This window comes from Gossypium hirsutum, chromosome D02, assembly GCF_007990345.1.
Source record: "Gossypium hirsutum isolate 1008001.06 chromosome D02, Gossypium_hirsutum_v2.1, whole genome shotgun sequence".
Lineage (NCBI taxonomy): Eukaryota > Viridiplantae > Streptophyta > Magnoliopsida > Malvales > Malvaceae > Gossypium > Gossypium hirsutum.
The window spans coordinates 58,164,742-58,187,915 of record NC_053438.1 but is presented as its reverse complement, the minus strand read 5'-3'; the positions used below and the strand labels follow the sequence as shown (position 1 = coordinate 58,187,915).

Here is a 23,174-nt window from a genome sequence, read left to right as displayed (position 1 = left end):
TTTTTACATGGTAATACCTAAGATATTTTACTCATTCATTTCACATTTAAATAAAGGAAAAATGGAACATACCAATTTCACATTCTTTTTACAAGATTTTATTAAATTCATATAAGAATATTTAATATTAAGAATTGTATTAAATTATATATTTTTATTAAATTATATTTAATAATAATTATGTTAAATTATATTTTATAGTATTATATATTATGATTTTAGAAAATTTATATAAGAATATTTAATATTAAGAATTTTATTAAATTATATATTTTTATTAAATTATATACAATAATAATTATGTTAAAATATGATTAAATTATTTATTATTTATATTAATAATCTTATTAAAATTTAATAACAATAACAATAATCATTTACCTAAACAAATTTATGCTAAGGGTATTCTAGTCATTTTAGTTTTTTCCATTATGCTATTACACCTCTATTCCATTCAACCAAACACAGGATTACTATTACACCTCTATTTCATTACATTCAACCAAACAGTTGATTTGCTATTACACCTCTATTCCATTACACCTCTAATCCAATACAGCGAACCAAACGTGCCCTTAATTTTTTACAGTAAGATTGAAAGAACTGCTCGTAAAAATCAGAGAGAAGTAAGAGAAACACGAAAAATCAGGAAATTTTAATAGATGATCAAGAGCAAAAGGACATTACTATGGAGATGGATGATAATCAAAATAATCGACAGCCTCTTGCATGTCATGCTCCTCGAACTATGTATGACTATGCTAAGTCTACTCTGACTAGGATTGAATTGAGTATTGCCAGACCGACAGTTGCGGTGAATAATTTTGAGATCAAGCCGAATACAATTCAGATGGTGTAGCAATATGTTCAGTTTGATTGGTTGCAAGATGAAGATCCAAATACTCATTTCGCTAACTTTCTAGAGATTTGTAAGACTTTCAAGATCAATGGTGTTATTGATTATGTCGTACACTTACGTTTGTTCCCATTTTCTTCGAGGAGTAAGAAAAAGTAGTGGTTGAATTCACTTCCACGTGGTTCTATAACGACTTGGGATCAAATGACTAAGAAGTTTCTGTTGAAGTACTTCTCACTGACTAAAATAGCTAAGTTGAGGAATGACATCTCTTCTTTTGCTCAAATTGAGTTGGAGACATTATATGATGCATGGGAGAGATTTAAGTATCTTTTAAGAAGGTGTCATCATCATGGGTTACCTTTGTGGTTAAAAGTTCAAACATTTTACAACGGTTTAAATCCCTTGACTAGATAACTAATTGGTACAACAACTGGTGGAACAATGAATAATAAGACACCTGAGGCAGCTCAAGAGTTTATTGAGGAGATGACATTGAATAACTATCAGTGGCAAGTCATGAGAACAAAATCGATTAAAGCAGCCAATTTTTTTAATATAGATGCAGTTGCTATGTTGGCAAGTCAGGTGGAAGCATTGAGTAAGAAGATTGATGGTTTGAGTTTTAATAACATGATGAATCCGATAATGCAATGTGATGCAACTGGAGCGGAGATGATCAATCCAAAATGTTTACCTTTCGGTTCTAATATGGAGTATGAGTAAGTCAACTTTATGGGTAATAATTCTAGACCTCAAAATAACCCTTATAGCTATAATTATAATCCAAGATGAAGGAGTCACCCAAATTTCTCTTGGGGTGGTCAAGGTAATCAAAGGTCACAGCCCCTCGGGTTTCCCTTGGATTATAATTATTGCTATAGGGGATGATCAATCCAAAATGTTTACCTTTCGGTTCTAATATGGAGCATGAGCAAGTTAACTTTATGGGTAACAATTCTAAACTTTAAAATAACCCCAATAGCAATAATTATAATCTTAAATGAAGGAATCATCCAAATTTCTCTTGGGGTGGTCAAGGTAATCAAATATCAAAACCCCTCTGGGTTTTCAGCAACCTTATTAGCAAGAAAAGAAACCGAACCTTGAGGAGATGTTAGCTAAATTTATTTCGGTGCCTGAAACTTGATTTCAAAACACTAGGACAACTTTGAAAAATCAGCAAGCATATCAAGGGCTTGAAAATCAGATTGAATAGCTTGCTAAACTGGTTTCGGAAAGACAGCAAGGTAGCTTACCTAGTAACACTAAAACTAACACAAAAGAGCAAGTCCACGCAATCACTGTTCGAAGCGTGGAAGGGTTAGTCAAGCTTGAAAAAAAGGTAAATCTAAAAGCTATTGAGAAAAATGATGGGCTTGAAGAAAGCAAAAAAGAGTATAAGCCTGTGGTTAGAGAATACAAACCACGAATCTCATATCCGGTAGTATTGAAGCAAGACCGCATAAAAGAGCAATATGGTAAATTTCTTGAACTTTTAAAAAAATTGCATATTAACTTACCTTTTATTGGAACTCTTTCGCAGATGCCCAAATATGCAAAATTTTTAAAGGAGTTGTTAACAAATAAAAGGAAGTTAGACGACTTGTCAACTATGGAGCTCAATGAGGATTGCTTGGTCATTCTCCAAAATAAACTACCCAACAAGCTTAAAGATCTAAGGAGTTTTACTATTCCTTATTTTATTGGTAGTTTAAATGTTGTAAAAACTTTCATTGATTTGGGTGCTAGTATAAATGTTATACCTTATAAAATGTTCATACAACTTGGTCTCAAGTAACCAAAACCTACTAGGATGAATATTCAATTAGCTGACAGATCAATTAGGTATCCTATAGGTATTATTGAAGATGTACTTGTTAAAGTTGATAAATTTATATTCCCTGTTGATTTTGTTATATTGGACATGGATGAGGATACTGAGGTACCCATGATCTTAGGTCGACCATTTTTAGTCACCGTAACACCCCAAACCCGGCCTAGACATTATGGCTGAATCTGGGAATGTTACAAAGAAGAATTATAAATTCGACCTTATCATATTGAAAACATCGTATATTTATGTTACTAAAAGAGTCCACTTATTTTAAGAAAAACGTGTTTTTATACTTATCAGTTAAAACCATCAATTGTTTACATTTTCAAGTAAATCAAATAAATTGCAGCGGAAGTGCTTAAATCATTGTATTTTGAAAAACTGAGGTTATTTCCTCTAAAACAGTTGATTGCAGAAAAAAAGTTGTTTTCGAAAATCATTTTATCAAACGTCATCGCAAGATTTCCCAAATTAAAATCCAAATCAAAATTAAAAACCCAAATGTCCAGAAAGTCCCAAAATTACAAAACTCTCATAACCAATATCTTAATTAAGCAAATTGTGTAAATAATATTTTATGCAATCATGAAATATCCAAGCTCTCGTCGCACCGACCCACCTAAGTCTGAGGATTACTTGAAAGTAACAGACAAATAGAATGTGAGTTTTAAAACTCAGTGTGTAACTCAACAGAAACATAAATTCAGATTCAATCGCATGAAAGAACAAATATAGACATAAATCTTTTACAGAACCAGATTTATAATAGAATCATACAGATACATATATGCATAGTCTTACCCCATCCTTTACACACCAACTCCGACCATACCAACACACCACGTGGGGTATAAAACACCCACCTAGCCCTACACACCACATAGTGTCCATATGACACTTTTCAGAATAATCGCAATAGTGCTGCCAGTATATTGGCGAGATATCGCCTCACACAGAATAATTCTTCCACATAACACATATCCATAACCAAATATAGACAGTAATAACAGATATCAAAATTAATATATCACACATGCTTATATAACAGATATTACACATGCTTATACATAACAGAACAAATCATACATACCGTATTACGTAATATTCATATAGACGTTATTTACGTCAAATTCAATCTAATAGAGTGACAAATTTCATGCTTTAGGGCTTATACCATACATACCGACCCCACGGAAGGCCCACAGTCGATCGGGATGACATGTACGACCCTAGGCAAAAATTCTAAAATTTGGGCCCACACACCCGTGTGGTCTACACACCCAAAATGGTCTTGCCCGTGTGTCACACATGACCTCGCACACGGCTGTGTGGCGTCGACAGACCCCAATTTCGGCGAAAAAAAGTTGGACATGTTGCATGTAACTCCCCCATTAAACTGCCACCTAACATGGTGGTTTCTCTCTCCATGGGAGAGTGATGTATGACTTTTTTTGACTTTTGATATGACAATTTTTTTCTAACTTTTGAAAAATTTTATTATCTGGTATAATTTTTTTAAAATAATTATTCTATTTGGTATATTCTTAGACATTCACAAAAAATACAAAGATAATGAATCACGTCCTCAATTTGAGTTTTTTTTATTAAAAAATTTACAACTACAAGTACAAATAATATAATTATAACCATAATCAATCATTACAAAACATAAATAAACAGAAATCGAAATTTATCTCAACTTAGACTAAAATAATATTTAGATTAAAAACCTAGAAATAATTTGCACAAATAGAACTTAAAAATGATATATCGAAGTAGCAATGCTTAAAATAATTAAAAGTATTGAAAAAAGAAGAAGAAAGCAAGAGTTTCGACATCTAATTATAGATAAAATAACAGAAATGGTAATGTTTGGTTGTAATTTATGAGTTAAATAAGTGCCAGCATGGCTAGATATTATCCAAAAACATGTCTATGATTATTGTTTGTAAGGGCAAACCAACCATCAATGAGCACCAACTGCGAAACCTTTGAGAACAATACGTTGTCCTAAAACCAGTGAGGTCCATATATGACCCTTTCCACTCATGCTATCTTAAGGAGGATGGAAATGTTTAAAAAGCTTACAAATAAACACAAAACTTAATAACATATCCCGATCCATTTGATTCAACGAAATATGATGATTTCCAAATATTCTTTCCATGTTTTATTTCTTATTCTCTTGGTATCCTTTTCATTCTCTTATGCACATTTTCGCCATATAACACCTAAAGAGATTGACCCAAAATCTTTCAACTCTCATTCATCTCCACTTTCTCCTTCTTTGACTTCCAAGGGTTCTGGTCTTTTATCAGGTTCTAGCAGTTCAAAGGATTCTAGCTTGTTTGATAATTTATCAAGTTCCAACGCTTCTGGTTCTTCTAATATTTCCGACTCTTCATCAGTTTCAACCAATTCTAAGGGTTTGGACTCTGCTATGATTCTCCATTAGCTTTTACAAGTTTTTGATTTTTTTCCTAAAAGTTCTAGGGTTTTTTTTTTTTTGCTGTTATATCAGGTTTTGCCTTTTCTGGGTCTTTTAGAGGTTCAGGTTCATTATCAGGTTCTACAAATTCTGGTGCTTCTAACAATAAAGAATTCAACATCAACCTCAAAGCTAACCTGAGTGGGTGTTTCTCCAAGGTTTTTGCATTTGGAGACTCGTACACTGATACAGGAAATGCTCGATTGATAGGCATTTTGAAAAGCTTCGTGGGTGCAGTTTTGACGAGGAGAGTTTCTCAAGGCGGAAACTCCAACTTCAAGTTGGGTGGTAGATCTAGTAATGGTCGAATGGTCGTTGATTTTCTTTGTGATTCTCTCAACATTTCCACACCAATACCGTATAAGGCCATCTCTTCGGACTTTGATTTTGACAGCAACTCTGGGGTTAACTTCGCCGTCGGAGGCGCCACGTCACTTTCCGGAGACTTCTTTGTAAACCACAAAATCGGTCACACACTGATGTGGAAAGGGATTCCTCTAGGCTTCCAAACACAAATTGAATGGTTCAACCATTTCGTGACCAGAATAGCTTGTAAAAGGAAGACTGAGGAAGAATGCAAGGCGGAAATGGGAAAGCATCTTATTTGGCTTGGACAAATGGGTGTCGATGACTTCGCTCGTGTTATAGGGTCTTCTGTTTCAATGCGGTGGCTTACAGATATAACTGTTAATCATATCTCCAAAATCCTTACAGTATGTGTGCGATTCAAAATGAAATCTCTTTAGACAAATTATGTAAACACTGAAATACAAACTTGGATTTTTTTTGTATGCAGACACTATTGGATAGTGGTGGAAAGTTCGTAGTGGTTCAAGGGCTACCACCGGTGGGATGTTGTCCATTATCCAAGCTATTGACACCCCAATCTGAGAAAGACGAAATGGGTTGTTCGCTAGTTATTAATAGAGCAGTAATGGCTCATAACGAGCTCCTCCAGAAGACATTGGAAGACTTTAGGGTAAGGCATGGTACTGAGGTTACAATTTCTTATGCTGATTATTTCAATGCATACAAAGCAATCATGGGAAACCTTGCTGGTTTCGGGTTTTCCGATGGATCCCAAGCATGTTGCGGCGTCGGAGGTGGACTCCTCAACTTTAACTTGCACAACCTTTGTGGCATGACCGGCACCACCGCGTGTGAAAATCCATCTAACCATGTTAATTGGGATGGGCTTCATCTGACGGAAGCAATGCATAAGCAAATAACTAGACTGTTCCTCCATGGAGGCTACTGCAAACCATCTTTTGATGATATGATTAGTAGACAAAGAAACTCAGGTACATAGATGATAGGTCATTGTTTCATGGAGTTTGAAATCCATTCATTCATTAGCTTGCTTGTAGTCTCCACTTGTGTTACTATATGTAAGTTTAGTTAATAAAACCAACCCTCAGTTTTCACATTGGTGAACCAAGAGTGATGTTGTTTGATGTATATTTCGCCATATTCATATTTATTAATGCTACAGTGGCGGCTCACTGTTGTTGTTACATTTCTTCATTTCATTTTTAATTTCCATGGAATTCAATTTTAGGTCAATCGTTATTCTGCAGACTTCAATAAGTCTCCCATGACATATTACTATCAATAAGGTAAACTAAACAATTTTGGTCAGAAAACTTGTAAATTGATTTTGTTTTCTTAGTCACTTCTTGGTTAAATCTTTAATGAAATACTATCCTGAACATTTAAGTGGACTAATTTTTTTCACCTAATATTCTTTTTCTTTTCAAATTTTAAAATCATTTTCTTCTTCATTCTTCTTTTTCCCAATTTTTGTGTTTCTTTTTCTTCTTCTAAGGTTAGTATAATATATTTCAAAGTGTTTAATGCATTTGAAATGTTGTTAATCTAGCATAATATTCCCCCAAAAGAAGTACTATTTTTGGTTCAACATTTTAAATCCAATAGCCAGACTAACTTTCTAAAAAAAATCCTAATTAACCATATGTTTTATTTGTACGGGAACACGTGTTTTTTTTTCTAATGTTATTGTTTAAACATTTCATCAATATTTTGTTATTTTGGATCCTTTATTGTTGGATTGTTTTAGTTGTTGTTTTGTTGAGTAATTTTCTGTTGTGTCTCATTAAAGAGGACAATCAAATATTTATATACATAACTATTGTTCATGGAATTGACGTTCTTAGTAGACTCTATGCATGCTGGATATGTGTACAGTTCTAGGCTATTTGCTGGACTTCATGGCTCCCCCACATGCGAACTCCTTAGGTATATGTGAATTGAGATTGTGATCTCCCCTTACGAGCACCCCTTGACATATGCGAACTGAAACCGTGAGCTCCTTTTGCGGGCACCCTTTGGCATGTGTGAACTGAGACTGCGAGCTCCCCTTACTGACCTCCCACTATAAGGCTTGCACACATCCATCTGGTAGGGTCTAGCCGAGTCGCGAATAGGCGACCCAGACCTTATCTAGTTTTTGGGTTGGTGATCATAAGTACATAACAATCTAGTCCCCCTTTTATTGGGTCTAAAGAGGGTTATAAAGTGGTGCTCCTTACAACCATCACTTTGTATTTATACAGCTTGCTGAATACGCAACGACCACTAGAACATGGCGTTAACTTTGCCATGTGTATGGGTGGATCGCACCTGTCTACATCTGACCGTTAGTTCTCCTCGGTTATTTGAATCGTCAAAACATGGGGAAGAGAAGCTTCTTTAAAATGGGGGGTTTTTAGAAACCCTAAACCTACAAATTTAACATTTTCTGTAAGCAAGCTCGACTGAGGCTTTCTTCAAGGTAAATTTTGTAAATTTCCTTGTCTCAGGTTTTAGCTTTCTTCTATATTTTTTCCTTTTTTTCTACATCAGAAATATGTCGAGAATGGGAGGGTTGATGGTCGAATAATTCCCAATTACCCACTACGTGAGAGTGCTTCGAGAGTCCTTATAAAGGCCAATGTCTTCGTCTACAGAATAAAAGAAGAACAGATGAGTAGAGTTTTGGGCACGCGAAAGATTCAAACCCCTAACTTTTCTCATGACATATCCATTCCTGAGGGACCACACAGGTTTAGCGATACTAGCGATGGCAACTTCTTGCTCCCCCTCTATGCTCTAGAAGATGGATTCCACTTGCCCCTGCATCTGTTCTTCTGTCATATCCTTCAAGAGTACCAGATAGCTCCCGGTCAACTTTGCGGATTCTCTCGGTGGATCGCGGTGGCTTATTTCATCAATTGCTGCCGACGCAACGAAGCACCACAGCTCGCGGTTTTCCAAAGCTTATACTAGTTAAAGGCCCAAAACTGAGGGAATTCGTCGGGCTTTTATTATTTTTCCTCGTGACAAAGTAGAGACTATAATTGCAAATCAGTACCCTAATCTTTGACTAAATTGGGGAAAATATATTAGGGTAAGATGTAGGCTCGCCAACGAATTTTATTTTTCCACGAAGTGGTCCGCACTAAGCAAGGACATGTGTTTATTTAAGCAAACCATTAGGACAGGTAGTGGTTTAGCCCAGCTCGAAAGGCTTCGCACTGGCAGTCCCCTGGTTATTGAAGATATTATAACCATGATAAACATGTTTCAATATTGTTTGAAAAGCCTTAGCCCTAATAGGTATAGGCAAGGTGACAGCAAGGAAGTTGCTAAGGCATTAGGTGCGGACCATGAAAAACAGACATGGCCTCATGTAACCAAAAATGATTTAGGTCTAATCTTGATATGATACAAAGAGGAACCAAGGAACTTCTTTTATAGTAACTGTAGGATAAGACCTCGCCTTTGGATTTTAGTGGTCTCATCGTGGGAAGAAAGTGATGCAAATATTAGCTTGATAACTCCTCCTGCTGATATTGGAATTATTGGTGGTGCAAGCATAACTTACAATTCTGGAAGTGACTCGGAGTAAACTATCAGTCTATCCTGTGAAATTAACGAAGTTATAGACATGCGAGCTTCTATGAGGGACATGCATAAGGAGCGAAAAATTGATTGGGAGCTGTTAACATGGTTATTAGCAACGAAGAGGAGGCAGATAATGGAAGGCTAAGGTATCATCATAAAATGAGGTCAGATCATGTTGGGCCCTCTGTTATGATGGCTACTACTCCTACTTCTCCTTCGACGAGCTCACCATTTGTGGCTCGTGAGAGCTCTCAAATTGTTGCTCGCGATAGTTCCCCTCCTCTTACTCTTCTTTGTATTCCTCTTCTTCCATTACCTCTTGCTGAGGAGCCACTTGATGAGGATGATGGCAAGCTACTTCGAAGTCACGGGCATTTGAACACGAGGGAATTGCAAAGTATAATTGAGAAGTGGAAAGCTTCTGTGCCAGAAATTGCAAAAAGGCGAATGTGTGCTACTGATTCATTGAATGGTTCAAAGAAGTCTCCACTATCAAATCTTAATTCCTCTCTACAAGCTCTCCTGGATGAGCCACCATGATTAGTTTGGGCCTTGGTAAAAGTGTTGGCAGAGCTGTGGCAAATCAGAAGGAGCTCGAGGAAACACTAGAGGGCACTCACGAGCAATACCTCAAGATGAGATAAGAAAATGAAGTGCTCTACAGGCAGAATGAAGAGCTCACTGGGAAATTGGGGGCTGCACGAGTAAAATTGATGATTCATTTGTAGAGGTCATGGTTGAAAGAGAGAGGAATGTGGCCTTAGATGCTGAGCTAAAAAGAACTGCTGAAGAGCACAGGGCAACTGTAAGCCAAATCGTTGCAGAACATAAGGCTGTGATGGCGAGCTTAAAGTAGAAACAGGCAGAAGCCTTGGAACAATTCAAGAAACTCTAAGCAGTCTAGAAAGAGACTCTAGAAACTCTAAGCAGTCTCATTATTGAGCACAAGTCAAACATACTTCTGTATACTCAAGTTGTGGCTGGCCCTTTCGATGCTCGCAAAGTTAACTTTGACGCCCTATACGAGGTATATATGAATAACTAGCTACTGATAACAATAATAATACCATTATTGCGCCTGCTAACAACATCGAAGTTGCAGAGAGGAGAGAGGGAAGATAAGATCACCAGTGATCTTGAAGGAGGAGAGAATATACCTTAATCGATTGTAAACGTGTATTACCCTTCTTATGACTTGAATGAAAAAAAAATTAAAGTTTGAAAATTTTCAAGTTTACTTATTAGTGTTATGGCATCCTATCTTTTTGTAAACTCAAGCAAATTTTGAATTTAATCAAATCTTGAACTTAAGCACATTTTGAACTTAAACAAATTTTGGGCTTAAGCAATTTTTGAACTTAAGCAAATTCTGAACTTGAATAGACTTCGAACTATATTCTCAAAAATCCTTAAGCGACTTAGTGCAATTCGAATCACTAACTACATTGGAGCTGCGAGCTTGAATCTGTGAGCTCTTATACTGTAAGTTGGTAGCGTAGGTCCGCCACCTGTGTTGGAGCTACGAGCTTAACTCTACGAGCTCTCAGAATATCAGCTGGGAGCGTAGGTCCACTAGCTATTTTTAAAGGTTGTAATCATAAATCGACAAACCCTTATAACATCAATTGAGAGCATAGGTTCGCTAGCTGTGTTGGAGCTGTGACCTTAAATCTATGAGCTCTTGGAATACTAGCTAGGAGTATAGGTTCGCTAGCTATTTTTGGAGGTTGTAATCATAAAATGACAAACCTTTATAACATCAGCTGGGAGCGTAGGTCCGCTAGTTGTGTTGGAGCTGCGAGCTTAACTTTGCGAGCTCTCAGAATATCAGCTGGGAGCGTAGGTCCATTAGTTATTTTTGGAGGTTGCAATCATAAATCAGCAAACCTTTATAACATCAACTGGGAGCGTAGGTCCCTTAGCTATATTGGAGTTGCAAGCTTAACTCTACGAGCTCTTGGAATATCATATGGAAGCGTAGGTCCACTAGCTATTTTTGGAGGTTGCGATCACAAACCGACAAACCTTTATATAATACCAAGTACAAGTGTTTATAAAGAGAATACTTTTATTCAAGGAGTAAGAAATTATACATAGTACTTTTTTAGATGACAGGCATTCCATGTTCATGACAGAGCCATGCCATCCATCTTTGCTAACTTATACACTCCTTAGCCATCTTTTCTATGACCTTGTCTTGCCCTTCCCAACTCAAAGTCATTTTCCCTTGCTACGAAGTTGGAAAGCTAGAGTCAATATTCCTTAGGACAAGATCTCTTACTTGGAACTACTTATTCTTGACCTTAGAGTCGTAATATTGAGCTACTTGTTGAGCATGCGATGTGTTCTTAATTTACGCTACTTCTTTGAATTCATCAACCAGATCAAGGTTAAGCTTGATAGCCTCTTGATTGGCACTTTCATCAAAATGTATGGTTTTGTGTGATCGCATGCCAATCTTAGTGGGGATTCTTGCCTCTGTGTCATAAACAAGAGAAAAAGTTGTTTCTCCTGTCGAGCTGTGGGGTGAAGTTCACAGAACCCACAAAATTCCTGGTAGCTCCTTCAACCAATCACCTTTCGTCTCACCAAATTTCTTTTTCAAGTCCATTAAAATCTTCTTGTTCATTGCTTCTACCTGACCATTCGTTTGTGGCATTTTAATTGAACTCTGAGACAAAGCTATCTGAAGATCAGTACAAAAGTTTTTGAATTTTCCCTGAAATTGTGTCATTGTCTGTAATGATCAAGTGAGGTTCACCAAACCTGCAAATAATTGACTTCCAAATGAAAGATTTCATCAATCTCTCCGTAATGGTTGCTAAAGCTTCGGCTTCAATCCAGTTGGTAAAATAATCCACAGCCACACTATAAATTTCTTTTGTGTCGTGGCTATTGAAAATGGGCTGAGGATATCAATTCCCCAAGTCACAAATGGCCAGGGGCTCGGCATAACCTGGAAAGGCTATGGTAGTTGTCATTGTACCTTAGAAATATCTGTAGCAAGAGTCACATGTATGAATCAACTGATATGCATCCTTTTGAATTGCAGGTTAGTAATACCCTTAAATGAAAATGTTTTAGGCGAGTAGCCTTCCTCCCAAATGATCACCACAAATGCCTTCATGAATTTCTATCATCACGTACTCAGCCTTAGATGGTGATAGACATCGCAGCAACAGATGCAAAAACCCCGTTTTATATAGTTCACCCTCTAAAAGCGTATACCTAAAAATTGTAGGACAAACTAAATTGTTTTAATTTTCCATGTAATTGAATGATTCAATAAGTAACTACATAGTGTAATGTTCAAACATCTAACTCATCCATTCAGAATTTTTTAGACATTTATAGTTTGTGATAATGACATACCTTGAGTCTTGCATTATAGATTTGTGATCTCTTTCTTGTCTAGATTTTCATATGTGCCCTAGAGTGTATGAACTATGAGAGTCATCCATGTCTCCTCCTGGTCTATGCACAGAACTTGTGGCACATCATAACTCGGGGTATGCCTGTACTAAAGCAAGATTTTCCCTCTTTGCTATATGACAACAAAGGATGCTAGTTTGGATGAAGCATTAGCACACATGTTGTCATCCCTTAGAAGTTGTTTTATATGGACTTTATCAAATCCTGTGAGCAATTGAGCTACAACTGAATGATATTTCTTCAACACTGCATCCTTTACCCCGTACTCACGATTCATTTGTTTTGCCACCAATTGTGAATCTGTATGGATGACTAGATCCTTCACTCCTAATTGGTGTGCTAGCTACAGTCCTGATACCAAAGCTTCATACTCTGCTGTTGGATGTTTGAAACCCAAAAGGTAATCCATACTACCATTCATTACCCCTAGGATCGATCAGGAGTAATCCTACTCTTGATCCCTGTTTTGGTTACGGAGCCATCAACATAAACTAACCAATTTTTCAAACTATCAGCTGTATGTACACCCTCCTGAGGTGGGATAACTACTAGGTCGTGTACAACAAGTGGAAAAGAGATCTTAGAATAAAGTACAAACTCATCATGTATCATTATAGAAATAAAAAATTGAATTATTGATGGTCGCCAATATTCGCATAAAATTGTAAATAACATACACATTTAACTTCATAAAATGTTCATTATCCAGTATTTCAAGTTATAAGTTGTATTACCTATTGTGCCAATAGGCTTCTCGAAAGAACATTCAACCATGAAGTCAGCTAATACTTGCTCTTTTATTGTTCTTCTCGGGGCAAACTCCACTCAAAATTCAGCCAAATCAATGTTACATTTTGTTACCCTTCCTGAGGTATCGGCTTTGGACAATACTTCCTTCATAGGTTGATTAGTCATGACGACAACTGGATGAGCCTGGAAGTATGAACGTAGCTTGTGAGTTGTAACAATCAAAGCGAAGATACATTTTTCTATTTTTGAGTACCTTAGTTCTCCGTTATGGAGTACCTTGTTGATGTACTACACTGGAAATTGGCAAACATCCTCTACTCTGATTAGTACTACTGCAACTGTCTCCTCTAAGGTAGCTAGATACAAATAAAGGGTTTCTCCCACTCACGATGATTTCAAAAGCTACAGGGAGGTAATGTACAACTTCAATTCTTCAAAGGCTATCTGACACTCCTCAATCCATGAAAAGGAGGTTCTTAAGGCCTTGAAGAAAGGGAGGCATTTATTTGCCATTTTGGAAATGAACTTGTTGAGTGCCACTACCCTAACTGTGAGGCATTAAATTTTCTTTAATGTTCGCGGATGAGGCATTTCCATGATAGCACAAATATTCCCCGGGTTCACCTCTACTCCTCTTTTTGAAATCAAGAAACCTAAAAATTTTCCAGCCCCACACCGAAAGTACACTTTTCAAGATTCAATTTCATGTTGTGGGCCCTCAAAACTGCGAACGCCTCTGACAAGTTTCGCACATGCTCCTCCACAGTCCCACTTTTCACTAGCATACCATCCACATAAACCTCAAGTTCGTGTCCTATTTGCTATCTGAAAATTCTGTTTACCAACCTCTAACAGGTTGCTATCGTATTCTTGAGACTGGAAAGCATGACCCAATAGCAGAAAAGTCCCTCCTTGGTGATGAAAATTGATCATCATGATCCAAATAAATCTTGTTATAACCTAAAAAAGCATCCATAAAGCTCATGAATATGTGACTTGCAGAGGCATCAACAAATGGTCAATCGAAGGCAAAGGAAAATTGTCTTTAGGGCACACCTTGTTGAGGTTGCTGAAATCAATACACATTTTCCATTTGTCGTTTTCTTTTTTCACCATAACCATATTTGAGACCCAATCTGGATATTCAACTTCCCTGATAAAACCCGCTGATAACAGTTTAGATCCCTCTTGTCTAATGGCTTCCACTACCTGTGGAGCGAACCTCCTCTTTTTTTACTTAACTGGTTTCCCTTCGGGGAGTACATTCAACTTATGGATGATCACCCGAGGTCTACCCATAGCATATCTACTATTGACCAGGAAAAAACGTCTAAGCTCACCTTCAGACACCGAACCAACATGTTATTCTCTTTTGTTGCTAACGCTAATGAAATATTTACAGTCCTTTCTTCATTATCGCAAAATAGTTGTAAGGTCTTGGTGTGCTCTACTGCTTCAGGCTTCTTACTTCTCTCTTCATCTCTCAAATCCAGGTTGCTCAAGTCCAAGGCTTGACTTGCTAGCACTTTGTCATCCTCATATTGGGGCCCAAATATGGCATTGTACGCCATGGGATGATCCACAACAAAAAAACTGAACGTATTCCGTAGTCGTATGCTCGCCATCCCCTAAGGTGGCTGGCAAAGTGATAAAGCCCTTCATCTCAACTGGATGGTTCGCAAAACCATACAACGGGCTTGCTTTGGATAAAACTTGGTCTTTCAACCCTATTTTCTAATATGCCTCTCAAGATAACACCTCCACTATGTTTCCATTGTTAACAAATATCCTTTTAACCTTAAAACCTGAGATCGTCACAAAAATAACCATCAGATCATTTCCCTCTTCGTCGTAGACCAATTCTTCATCATCATTACTAAATTCAATGCTCCATATTCCCTGATAACATGACCTCTTAGGGGCATTAACAGACATCACACTTCTCATGTGAGACTTCCTCTTTGCACTAAAACCTACCCAGTTTTCATCTATACCTACAATCACAACGATGGTGCATTTGACCTTCTGCTTACCCTTAAGATCACCACGTGAACTCTAACCCCACTGGGAAGTACCTTGATCAACAAATTCAGCGAGTTCGTCATTTCGCATCACCTATTTGATAGCATCCTTTAGAGTAAAATAGTCTTCAGTATTGTGCCTAACGTCATTGTAGAAGGCACATTTGTCTCTTAAATTTGACCTTCTTATGTTATGCCTCATCGGAGATGGTTTTGGCAGGATGCCATGACTCTTTACCCGGTTCAAAATATAAGTATGGGTAGCATTCAAAGGATTGTAAACTTTAAACTTTCCCTGGGATGTATTTCCTCATATGTTCTGGTTGAGACCTTTAAGAGGCCTTAGGAGAATCACCTTGCATCTGTGCTCTTTGGTACCTATCACCCTGTGTTCACAACAACTGGTTAGGGAGTCCTTGCCTACTGTGAGCTCCCTCTCGATTCCTGAACCATTTGTCTTTCCTTCAAAAGGTTTCACGTGACGCCCTTTTAATCTCCTCTACCACTGCGAACTTGTGGGCTCACTCATACAAGTCTGCCAAAATCCGAGGCCTGTTATCAGTAATGAGTACTACACATGGTCATTTTGTACCCCCATAATGAAAGCATCGATAGCCCAACGATATTCTAAGTTCTTCGTGTTTAAAGTTGTCGCATGAAATCGCTTTACATAGTCCTAGAGAGACTCACCTTCTCTCTGTTTCATGGGCATCAATCCCATAAGCATGCTCATAATCGCCTTGTGAGCCCTAAATATTCCTAGGAACATCTGGCCTAACTGGGAGACACTTCGAACTGAGCCTTGAGGGAGGGACAAGTACCAATCCTTCACGCTTCCTTTCAGTGTCGTGGAAAAAGCTTTACATTTTGCAGAATCTGATGCTCCCAACACGTCCATATAATCATTGTATTGCATCAGGTGGGCTTGTGGGTCCCTCTTTCCTTCAAACATATCCTTTGGGACCTTAAAATCATGCGAAAATTTCACTACTGCTATCTCTGAGGCCAATGGATTGTTTAAACAGAAAAGCCAATCTATGTCCTGAGACTTGGGGTGCAACGCCCTCACATCTAGTCGTAACTCATCCATCTCGTTCTGCCCCTCTCTCGCATGCATGCCTGGACCTTCATCCTGCTATTCACATTATTATGGAAATTAGAATTGTCAGACTATACCTTCCTTATTAACTCTTCATTATTCACAAGTTTGCATCATTGGGTTGACTACCAGAACCTGAGGCTCTAGCTTGTCCAGATGAAATATTAAAGGGGAAATTGTCATTTAGGTGAGCCATTGTAATTTTTGCAAAAAAAATCCTCAAATTTAAAGAAACTTGTTGGCCAGAAATCTATCCAAGTTCACCGCAACAATTGTTGAGTAAATTTTTTGTTGTGTCTCATTAAAGGGGACAATAGAATATTTATATACATGGCTATTGTTCATAGAATTGACGTTTTTAGTAGACTCTATGCATGTTGCACACATGTACTATTCTGGGCTACCTGTTGGACATTGTGGGCCCCCCACATGAGAACTCCTTGGGTATATACGAACTGGGACCACGAACTCCCCTTACGAGCACCCTTTGACATGTGCAAATTGAGACTGTGATCTCCCTTTGCGAGCACCACCTTGGCATGTGCGAATTGAGATCGCGAGCTCCTCTGACTAACCTCCCATTATAAGGCATGCACGCATCCATTTGGTAGGGTCTATTCGGGTTAAGGGTAGGCGACTCGGACCTTATCTGGTTTCAGGTTGGTGATCATAAGTACATAACAAGTTTCTACTTTTATATAATCATTCTTCGTTAAATGAGTTATCTTGATATGTTTATTTTCCTTTGCTTATATTTCAACATTGCTTTTCATTTAAATACAAATCATTTCATTCACTCATCATTTTTTTTTTGCATTTTTATGGTTTCAAAACTTAAGAGCTCTACAAGTATGAACTTTACCTTTTGTCTCCCCACCCTTCGCTAATAACCTCCAACACTATTGTTGTTAATGTCGACAACAGTAGCAACACTACTACAATAGTCCAATTCAACCTTGCTTTGTAACTTTTGATAAAACTCAGCCGAAGTCACAACTCTGTCACTTATGAAGCATAATTCTCTATGCTCATGTATGGTCATGACCTTTTGCGATCATCTAGATGGATTTACTCCCACTCCGCCTCGTACCACCAAACCCGACGATAACTCTACAATCTATCCTATATGCACTCTTTGGTTTCTCTGAGAACAACTCATCTAGAACACTCTTATAGCATCCAATGAACCTACAATTGCCTCTATTATTTTCCCCGCTAAAACAAAAAAGAATGTTTGAGACTCCTTTCACACTTTTTATGCAAACAAGTCACAAATAAGGATATTTTTATCTCTATGATCAACTTATGAGACTTATGAAAGAATATCACTCAATAATTGAATATATATATATAACGCATTCAGTCTCTTTTTTATGACCTTTCCATTATTGATGCGAAGTCTCACACTCTAAATTAATAATTAAGATCCGTGGTGTTTTAGGTCTAGAGTTTTGTGAGATCTTTATACTGCTACTAACTCCACTATTATATATTAGGAAATTTTTCAAAAACTACCTAATCATGAAATTTTTCTTTGTCATGAATAGTAAAAATAAGCCATTAAACCAATTACCATTGTTGTTTCTACACAGACTAAGCCTATTAACTCTACCAATCACAATAATCACCGCCTTACACCAACAACAATAAAAAAACCAATCATGGCATCCCAAAAACTAACTCAATCTAACATATCAGTGGCATTCTTCAATTACCAACACTTCTACTAATGATAATTGATGTCAATTATGCAACAAACTTGGTCAAGTACATTACTGATTTTCAAACATCAACAAATCCTTAGATTCTTGGCTTTGGTGTATCCCACCACATGACTATTGAGCCACACATATATGAATATAATGACATGGAAAAGGTCTCCATAGGTTATGGTAACAAAATTCCAAAAACTCATTATGATTTAACTAAGAACATACATCAAATAGTGCTTTCAAACTCTAGGTATTTTGAGTGCTTCTAACATTAAACACAATGTAATTTCTGTTTCCAAATTTTGCCAAGATAATCTAACTTTTGTTGAATTCTTCCCCTACCATTGTTTTTTTATGAAGGATCTGCTAAGGTGGACACTACTGGTTCATACTAAGTATAAAAGACAAGCTCTACAAGTGGCTAGGCTTCCATTGTCCAAATTCACCTAGAGCTTATTTGGTCTCTAATAATACTTCCATTATCATTTTCCATTGTTGATTAACTCATCAATATGCAAGAGTTCTAAAATTTAATTTGAATAATTTCTCCCTACCTTCCTCAAAAGATTTTTTTTTTTTTTTGTAATTCATGTTCCTTAAATAAATCCTATTGACAACCTTTTTAGTGACTTACTTTTATTAAGTACAAAACTAGTTCAAACACTATTTAGTGACTTATGGGGCCTTTCCTTGGTTTGATCAATTGATAAAAAAACTATACTATTTCATTTTTGTTAATCAATACATCAAATACATTTTACTATATACTTTGAAAACAAAAGTGAGCTTAATAAACTTTTCAAAAAAATTCATACACAAATGAAGTGCCATTTTAATGTCAAAATTCTTTCTTTTTGTACAAGGGGCGGTGGAGAATATAAAATTATTTCTTTCTTTCAATGGAATTAAACATCTTTTCACTTTTCTATACATCCTTAAAAAGGTTATTCTCGTTTAATGTCAACATACACATAATATACAAACAACAAGAACTTTACTACATGAAACATCCCTACTACTAAATATTTGGTCTTTTGCTTGCCTCCATACAATTTATCTCATAAGTCACTTGCCTATCTCTCTTTTAAACAATCAATCAACTTTTGAAATGTTATTGGTGAGAGCCTAAGTTATCATTCTTTAAAAATATTTGAATGTTTATGTTATCAACAACTAAAGCCATTGATTGAATGCAATAATGTATATAAAATTAGCACAAAATGGAAAATCAATTGAACTTAAAAATAATGTTCACTACTCACTGATAACTGCAAGTGCACAGTATTGTTGTCAAGTAATAATTACAACGAAATAAATTTGCAAGGAAGTTAAAGAACCAATTGATTTTTGCAAGTTGATATGTGAATAGTTATACATGCAATTATAACTAAAGCAACTAACAATTGAAGAACAACAATACAAAAAGATTGGTTATTCAGTTCAATTTCCACCTACATCTGTAGGGCCTTGCTTAAAGAGACAATTCTCTATCTTTAACCACATACAAGTGATGATTTAAGTCCTACCACTCACCTTGTAGCAACTTCACACTTGTACTAAGATCTAGATCACTCTCCACTAAGTGCCCCTAAAAACTTAGTTGTAAAACCAAGTGACTTACTTGAGTTTTACTTACAAAATGCACTCACAAACATGATTCCTAATTAAACAAATTAAGTGTTAATTCTTTTACCAACTAACTAAGACAAGCTTTACATATATAGTCATTATTGGCTTGTTGAAATATAGATAAATTCCAATATCAATTCCCACCAAACTAGCCTCCAAAAAGGGACTGCAATTATCTAAATTGTGCAGAAGACTATTTGTCTTTACCACTCTTTTTTTCTTCTTTCAATCTAAATTGGACTAAATTAGAGGGGTGTAATTATATTCCTACTGTCAGTGTCAAATTTAAATATCATAGAATGGGTTTAGTTTTCTAAATTCAATTTGATTAGATACTAAACATAAGATATGAAAGTGGGGAATAGAAAGGAAAGATAAATTAGGGGAACAAATAATTATACGGAGTATTCTTCGTATTTCTAGCCTTCGACACAAGAAAAGGAATCTTACACATCCTTTTTTTGTGTCAAAATAATAACAATCTTGGAACCCGTTTGTCGAATATTTCTATTCTTAGTTTCGATTTTTCCAGATTTTTCAAAACCCTTTATTTTTTTAAATTGACTTATTTTATTATAAGTAATAAGGATAATATAATAAGTATAAAATAAGTCAAAATAAGTATAATAAAGTTTAGGATAAATAAAGATATCTTCAAGACATTCTTCAATCAGCCTAATCTAATCAACATAAAATAGGGTTTTTAATTTGTATGATCTAGTTGAAACTAATCCTTTGTCATTTTTTCCTTCATTAGATCAATCTTTAAAGATTTCCCATGAATACCTCCAATTGAATAAAAGCTCAAGATCCAAAGAGATTTGGTTCAAAAGATTGCAAACTTCAAATATGACAAGTTATGGTTTTAGCCCAACTACAACTTAAGTTGCAACTACTCTTGTAGTTGGAACCATATTTTTTCGAATAGAATTATATTTCGAGGATCAAACCCACAATAAAATATGAATATTTGAAAATTAATGACACAGATGCACCTCCAGATTTAAGCCAATTACAAAAAAGCAGAAGTGTCATTGTCACACCTTCCCAAACACCAACAATTTGTTTAACAGTTTACGAACTTTGAAATGTGTAACACCCTATACCTGGTCCAGTCACTGAGCCCAAATACAAGGACACTACACCACTGTCACGCATCATTCATCTAGCAAACAGTTTCACAAGTAACCAATCGTCATATTTATTTAACATGCGTATGAATTATAGTCGTACAACCACTTCTTATCATTAAAACATGCCATACATATATTAAGGGTATTAAAAATATCAATCAAACCTACAAATTGGCCAAATTTCAAAATTTCAAAAGTTGTTACATAGGTATCAATACTGTCCCAAGGGTATCGATATTTTCCTTAATTGGTATCGATACCATATGGAAAATCGAGACCAAACTTGCATTCTGTTTCTCGTCAAATTTCAAAACATAAAAAATTTTCAGTACATTTCACAAGGTATCGATAAACTTACCCTGAGTATCGATACTCGGGTAGAGGTATCGATACCAATTCTCTATTCTATCTTCTTACACTTTCGAAAAAATACAGAGGTATCATTTTTAAAGCCCTAATATCGATACCTCTGCTCCAGGTTACAAAAATTCAACATATGCAAGTAATAAAATCATTCAACTTAATCCCTAAACATCATGCTTCATTCACCTAGTCAAATAAGCATCAAAATGTCTAAAACAATAACCCAAATACTGTGTTCAAGTCCACATGCTTCCAAACATAAACAACAAGCACATAGCCCAAAAATGACTTAACAAAACCGATATGAAGTCTACCACATTTCCTTAAAGTCCCATATAATAAATAAACCAATTACACCTACTATAGCAATTAAAAGAATGGCTTGGATCACTTCCTCGAAGGCCATACTGCTCACACCGGAAGTGCAACTACTCTGCAAAGGTTAAAATGGAGTGGGTGAGCTTAACAAGCTCAGTGAATGCTCAGAACAACTTTTACGCAAACAAGTCATTATGAAACAACAAACAATCTTATAACATATTCATAACATCTCTAATTCCATGTCATATTTCACATGTTAACCGTTTTTCATGCACACTTTTACTTACGGTTCATAGGATTATTCACGTACATATATGTTATAACACATATTAGATACATTTAATGATAGCTTGGCTCTTGGGATCATGAAACATGAAGTGGACTCTATCACCACTCATTGGATACACAGATCTCCAACATACCACATAGACTCGTAGAGTAAACATATCCCATAAGTGAAGCATATAGCTAACACTCTCCAACACATCAAACACACATATCCCGTTAAATGGAGCTAGGCTCACATTCTCTTATCTCTCCAAAACCTATCTCGAGCCTCAACGCCCCAAATATCACAACACAAAGGTGAGTACTCACAATCCTATGGCATGCCAACTATATCCAATGGTCTTAAGGTTCACAATGCCAAAATATCCACACTATCAACACATATTTACATATTGATTTCCATACATGTTCATTGCATATACATACCATCAACACATTATAATCATTGTCACGTATTATGAAAACGTACCCACTTGTTTACTGTTTCATGGCATGAATTACATATTCATATATTCACTTTCAGATCAGTCATCATCAACTTACGACACATATCATAGTATCTCATACATGCTCATATTTTCACAATTGCACAACACACATTTATCACATTATAACATAGGTTTGAGAACACTTACACTCGAAATTTAGAGTAGGGATTTAGGCTACCTCTAAATTTCCAATTACACAATGAATCATCTACGAGCAGCTATTCCAAGACACTCACCAAAAATCAGCTTCCATTTAAAACCAAAAGCTTAGGCAAGCTTTTCTTTACCTTTATCTCTACTTTCTGAAGGTCCTATTGACTCTGACGTTTCAACAAGACAAACCACACAAATATACAATCCACAATCAGCTAATAATTCACCTTACACAGTCACAAACATAAGCCGAAGCTTCATTCTCTTCTAACCAAAACATTTAGCATGTCAAACTTAATATTTGAATAACTCGGTCTACACTTAATATTTTCATATGAAACAGGTTTCATTCATCTACATATTCATCTACAACTAATTCTCAACCTTTAAACTACACAAAACTAAATGCTCCAAGGTATCGAAATTTTTTGACAAGTTTTGGCCATAATAACGAAAATTCATTAAAACACGATAAAATCTTAACGAAACTTTAAAGTAACTTTAGAAGCAATCTAATTATGTTAAAACAAGTTGAAAAACACTTTAAAACCAAGTTTTAATCCACAGACCCGAAATTCACCATTAACAACCAAATTTTGGATTTTATTTGAATCATGCGATTTGAGGCTAATAATTCAATTTTAAGTACTAAATATCATGAAAAGTAATAAGGAATCAATACATTACCTTATATTTCCAAA

At 36.0% G+C, this 23,174-nt stretch overlaps 1 protein-coding gene and 1 non-coding gene across 2 annotated transcripts; one reads left to right on the top strand and one right to left on the bottom strand.

Annotated features, from left to right (window-relative positions):
• Positions 1-1,108: 1,108 nt before the first annotated feature.
• Positions 1,109-1,215, bottom strand: LOC121215039 (small nucleolar RNA R71). The gene has a single exon (XR_005910775.1). It is a non-coding gene; the product is annotated as a small nucleolar RNA R71 (small nucleolar RNA).
• Positions 1,216-4,828: 3,613 nt separating this feature from the next.
• On the top strand, positions 4,829-6,695 carry LOC107908271 (GDSL esterase/lipase At3g48460). Its single transcript, XM_016835498.2, has 3 exons — positions 4,829-5,119; positions 5,215-5,894; positions 5,978-6,695. Exons 1-3 carry the CDS (start codon positions 4,834-4,836, stop codon positions 6,488-6,490), a joined length of 1,479 nt encoding a protein of 492 aa, XP_016690987.1. The 5' UTR covers positions 4,829-4,833; the 3' UTR covers positions 6,491-6,695.
• Positions 6,696-23,174: the final 16,479 nt, after the last annotated feature.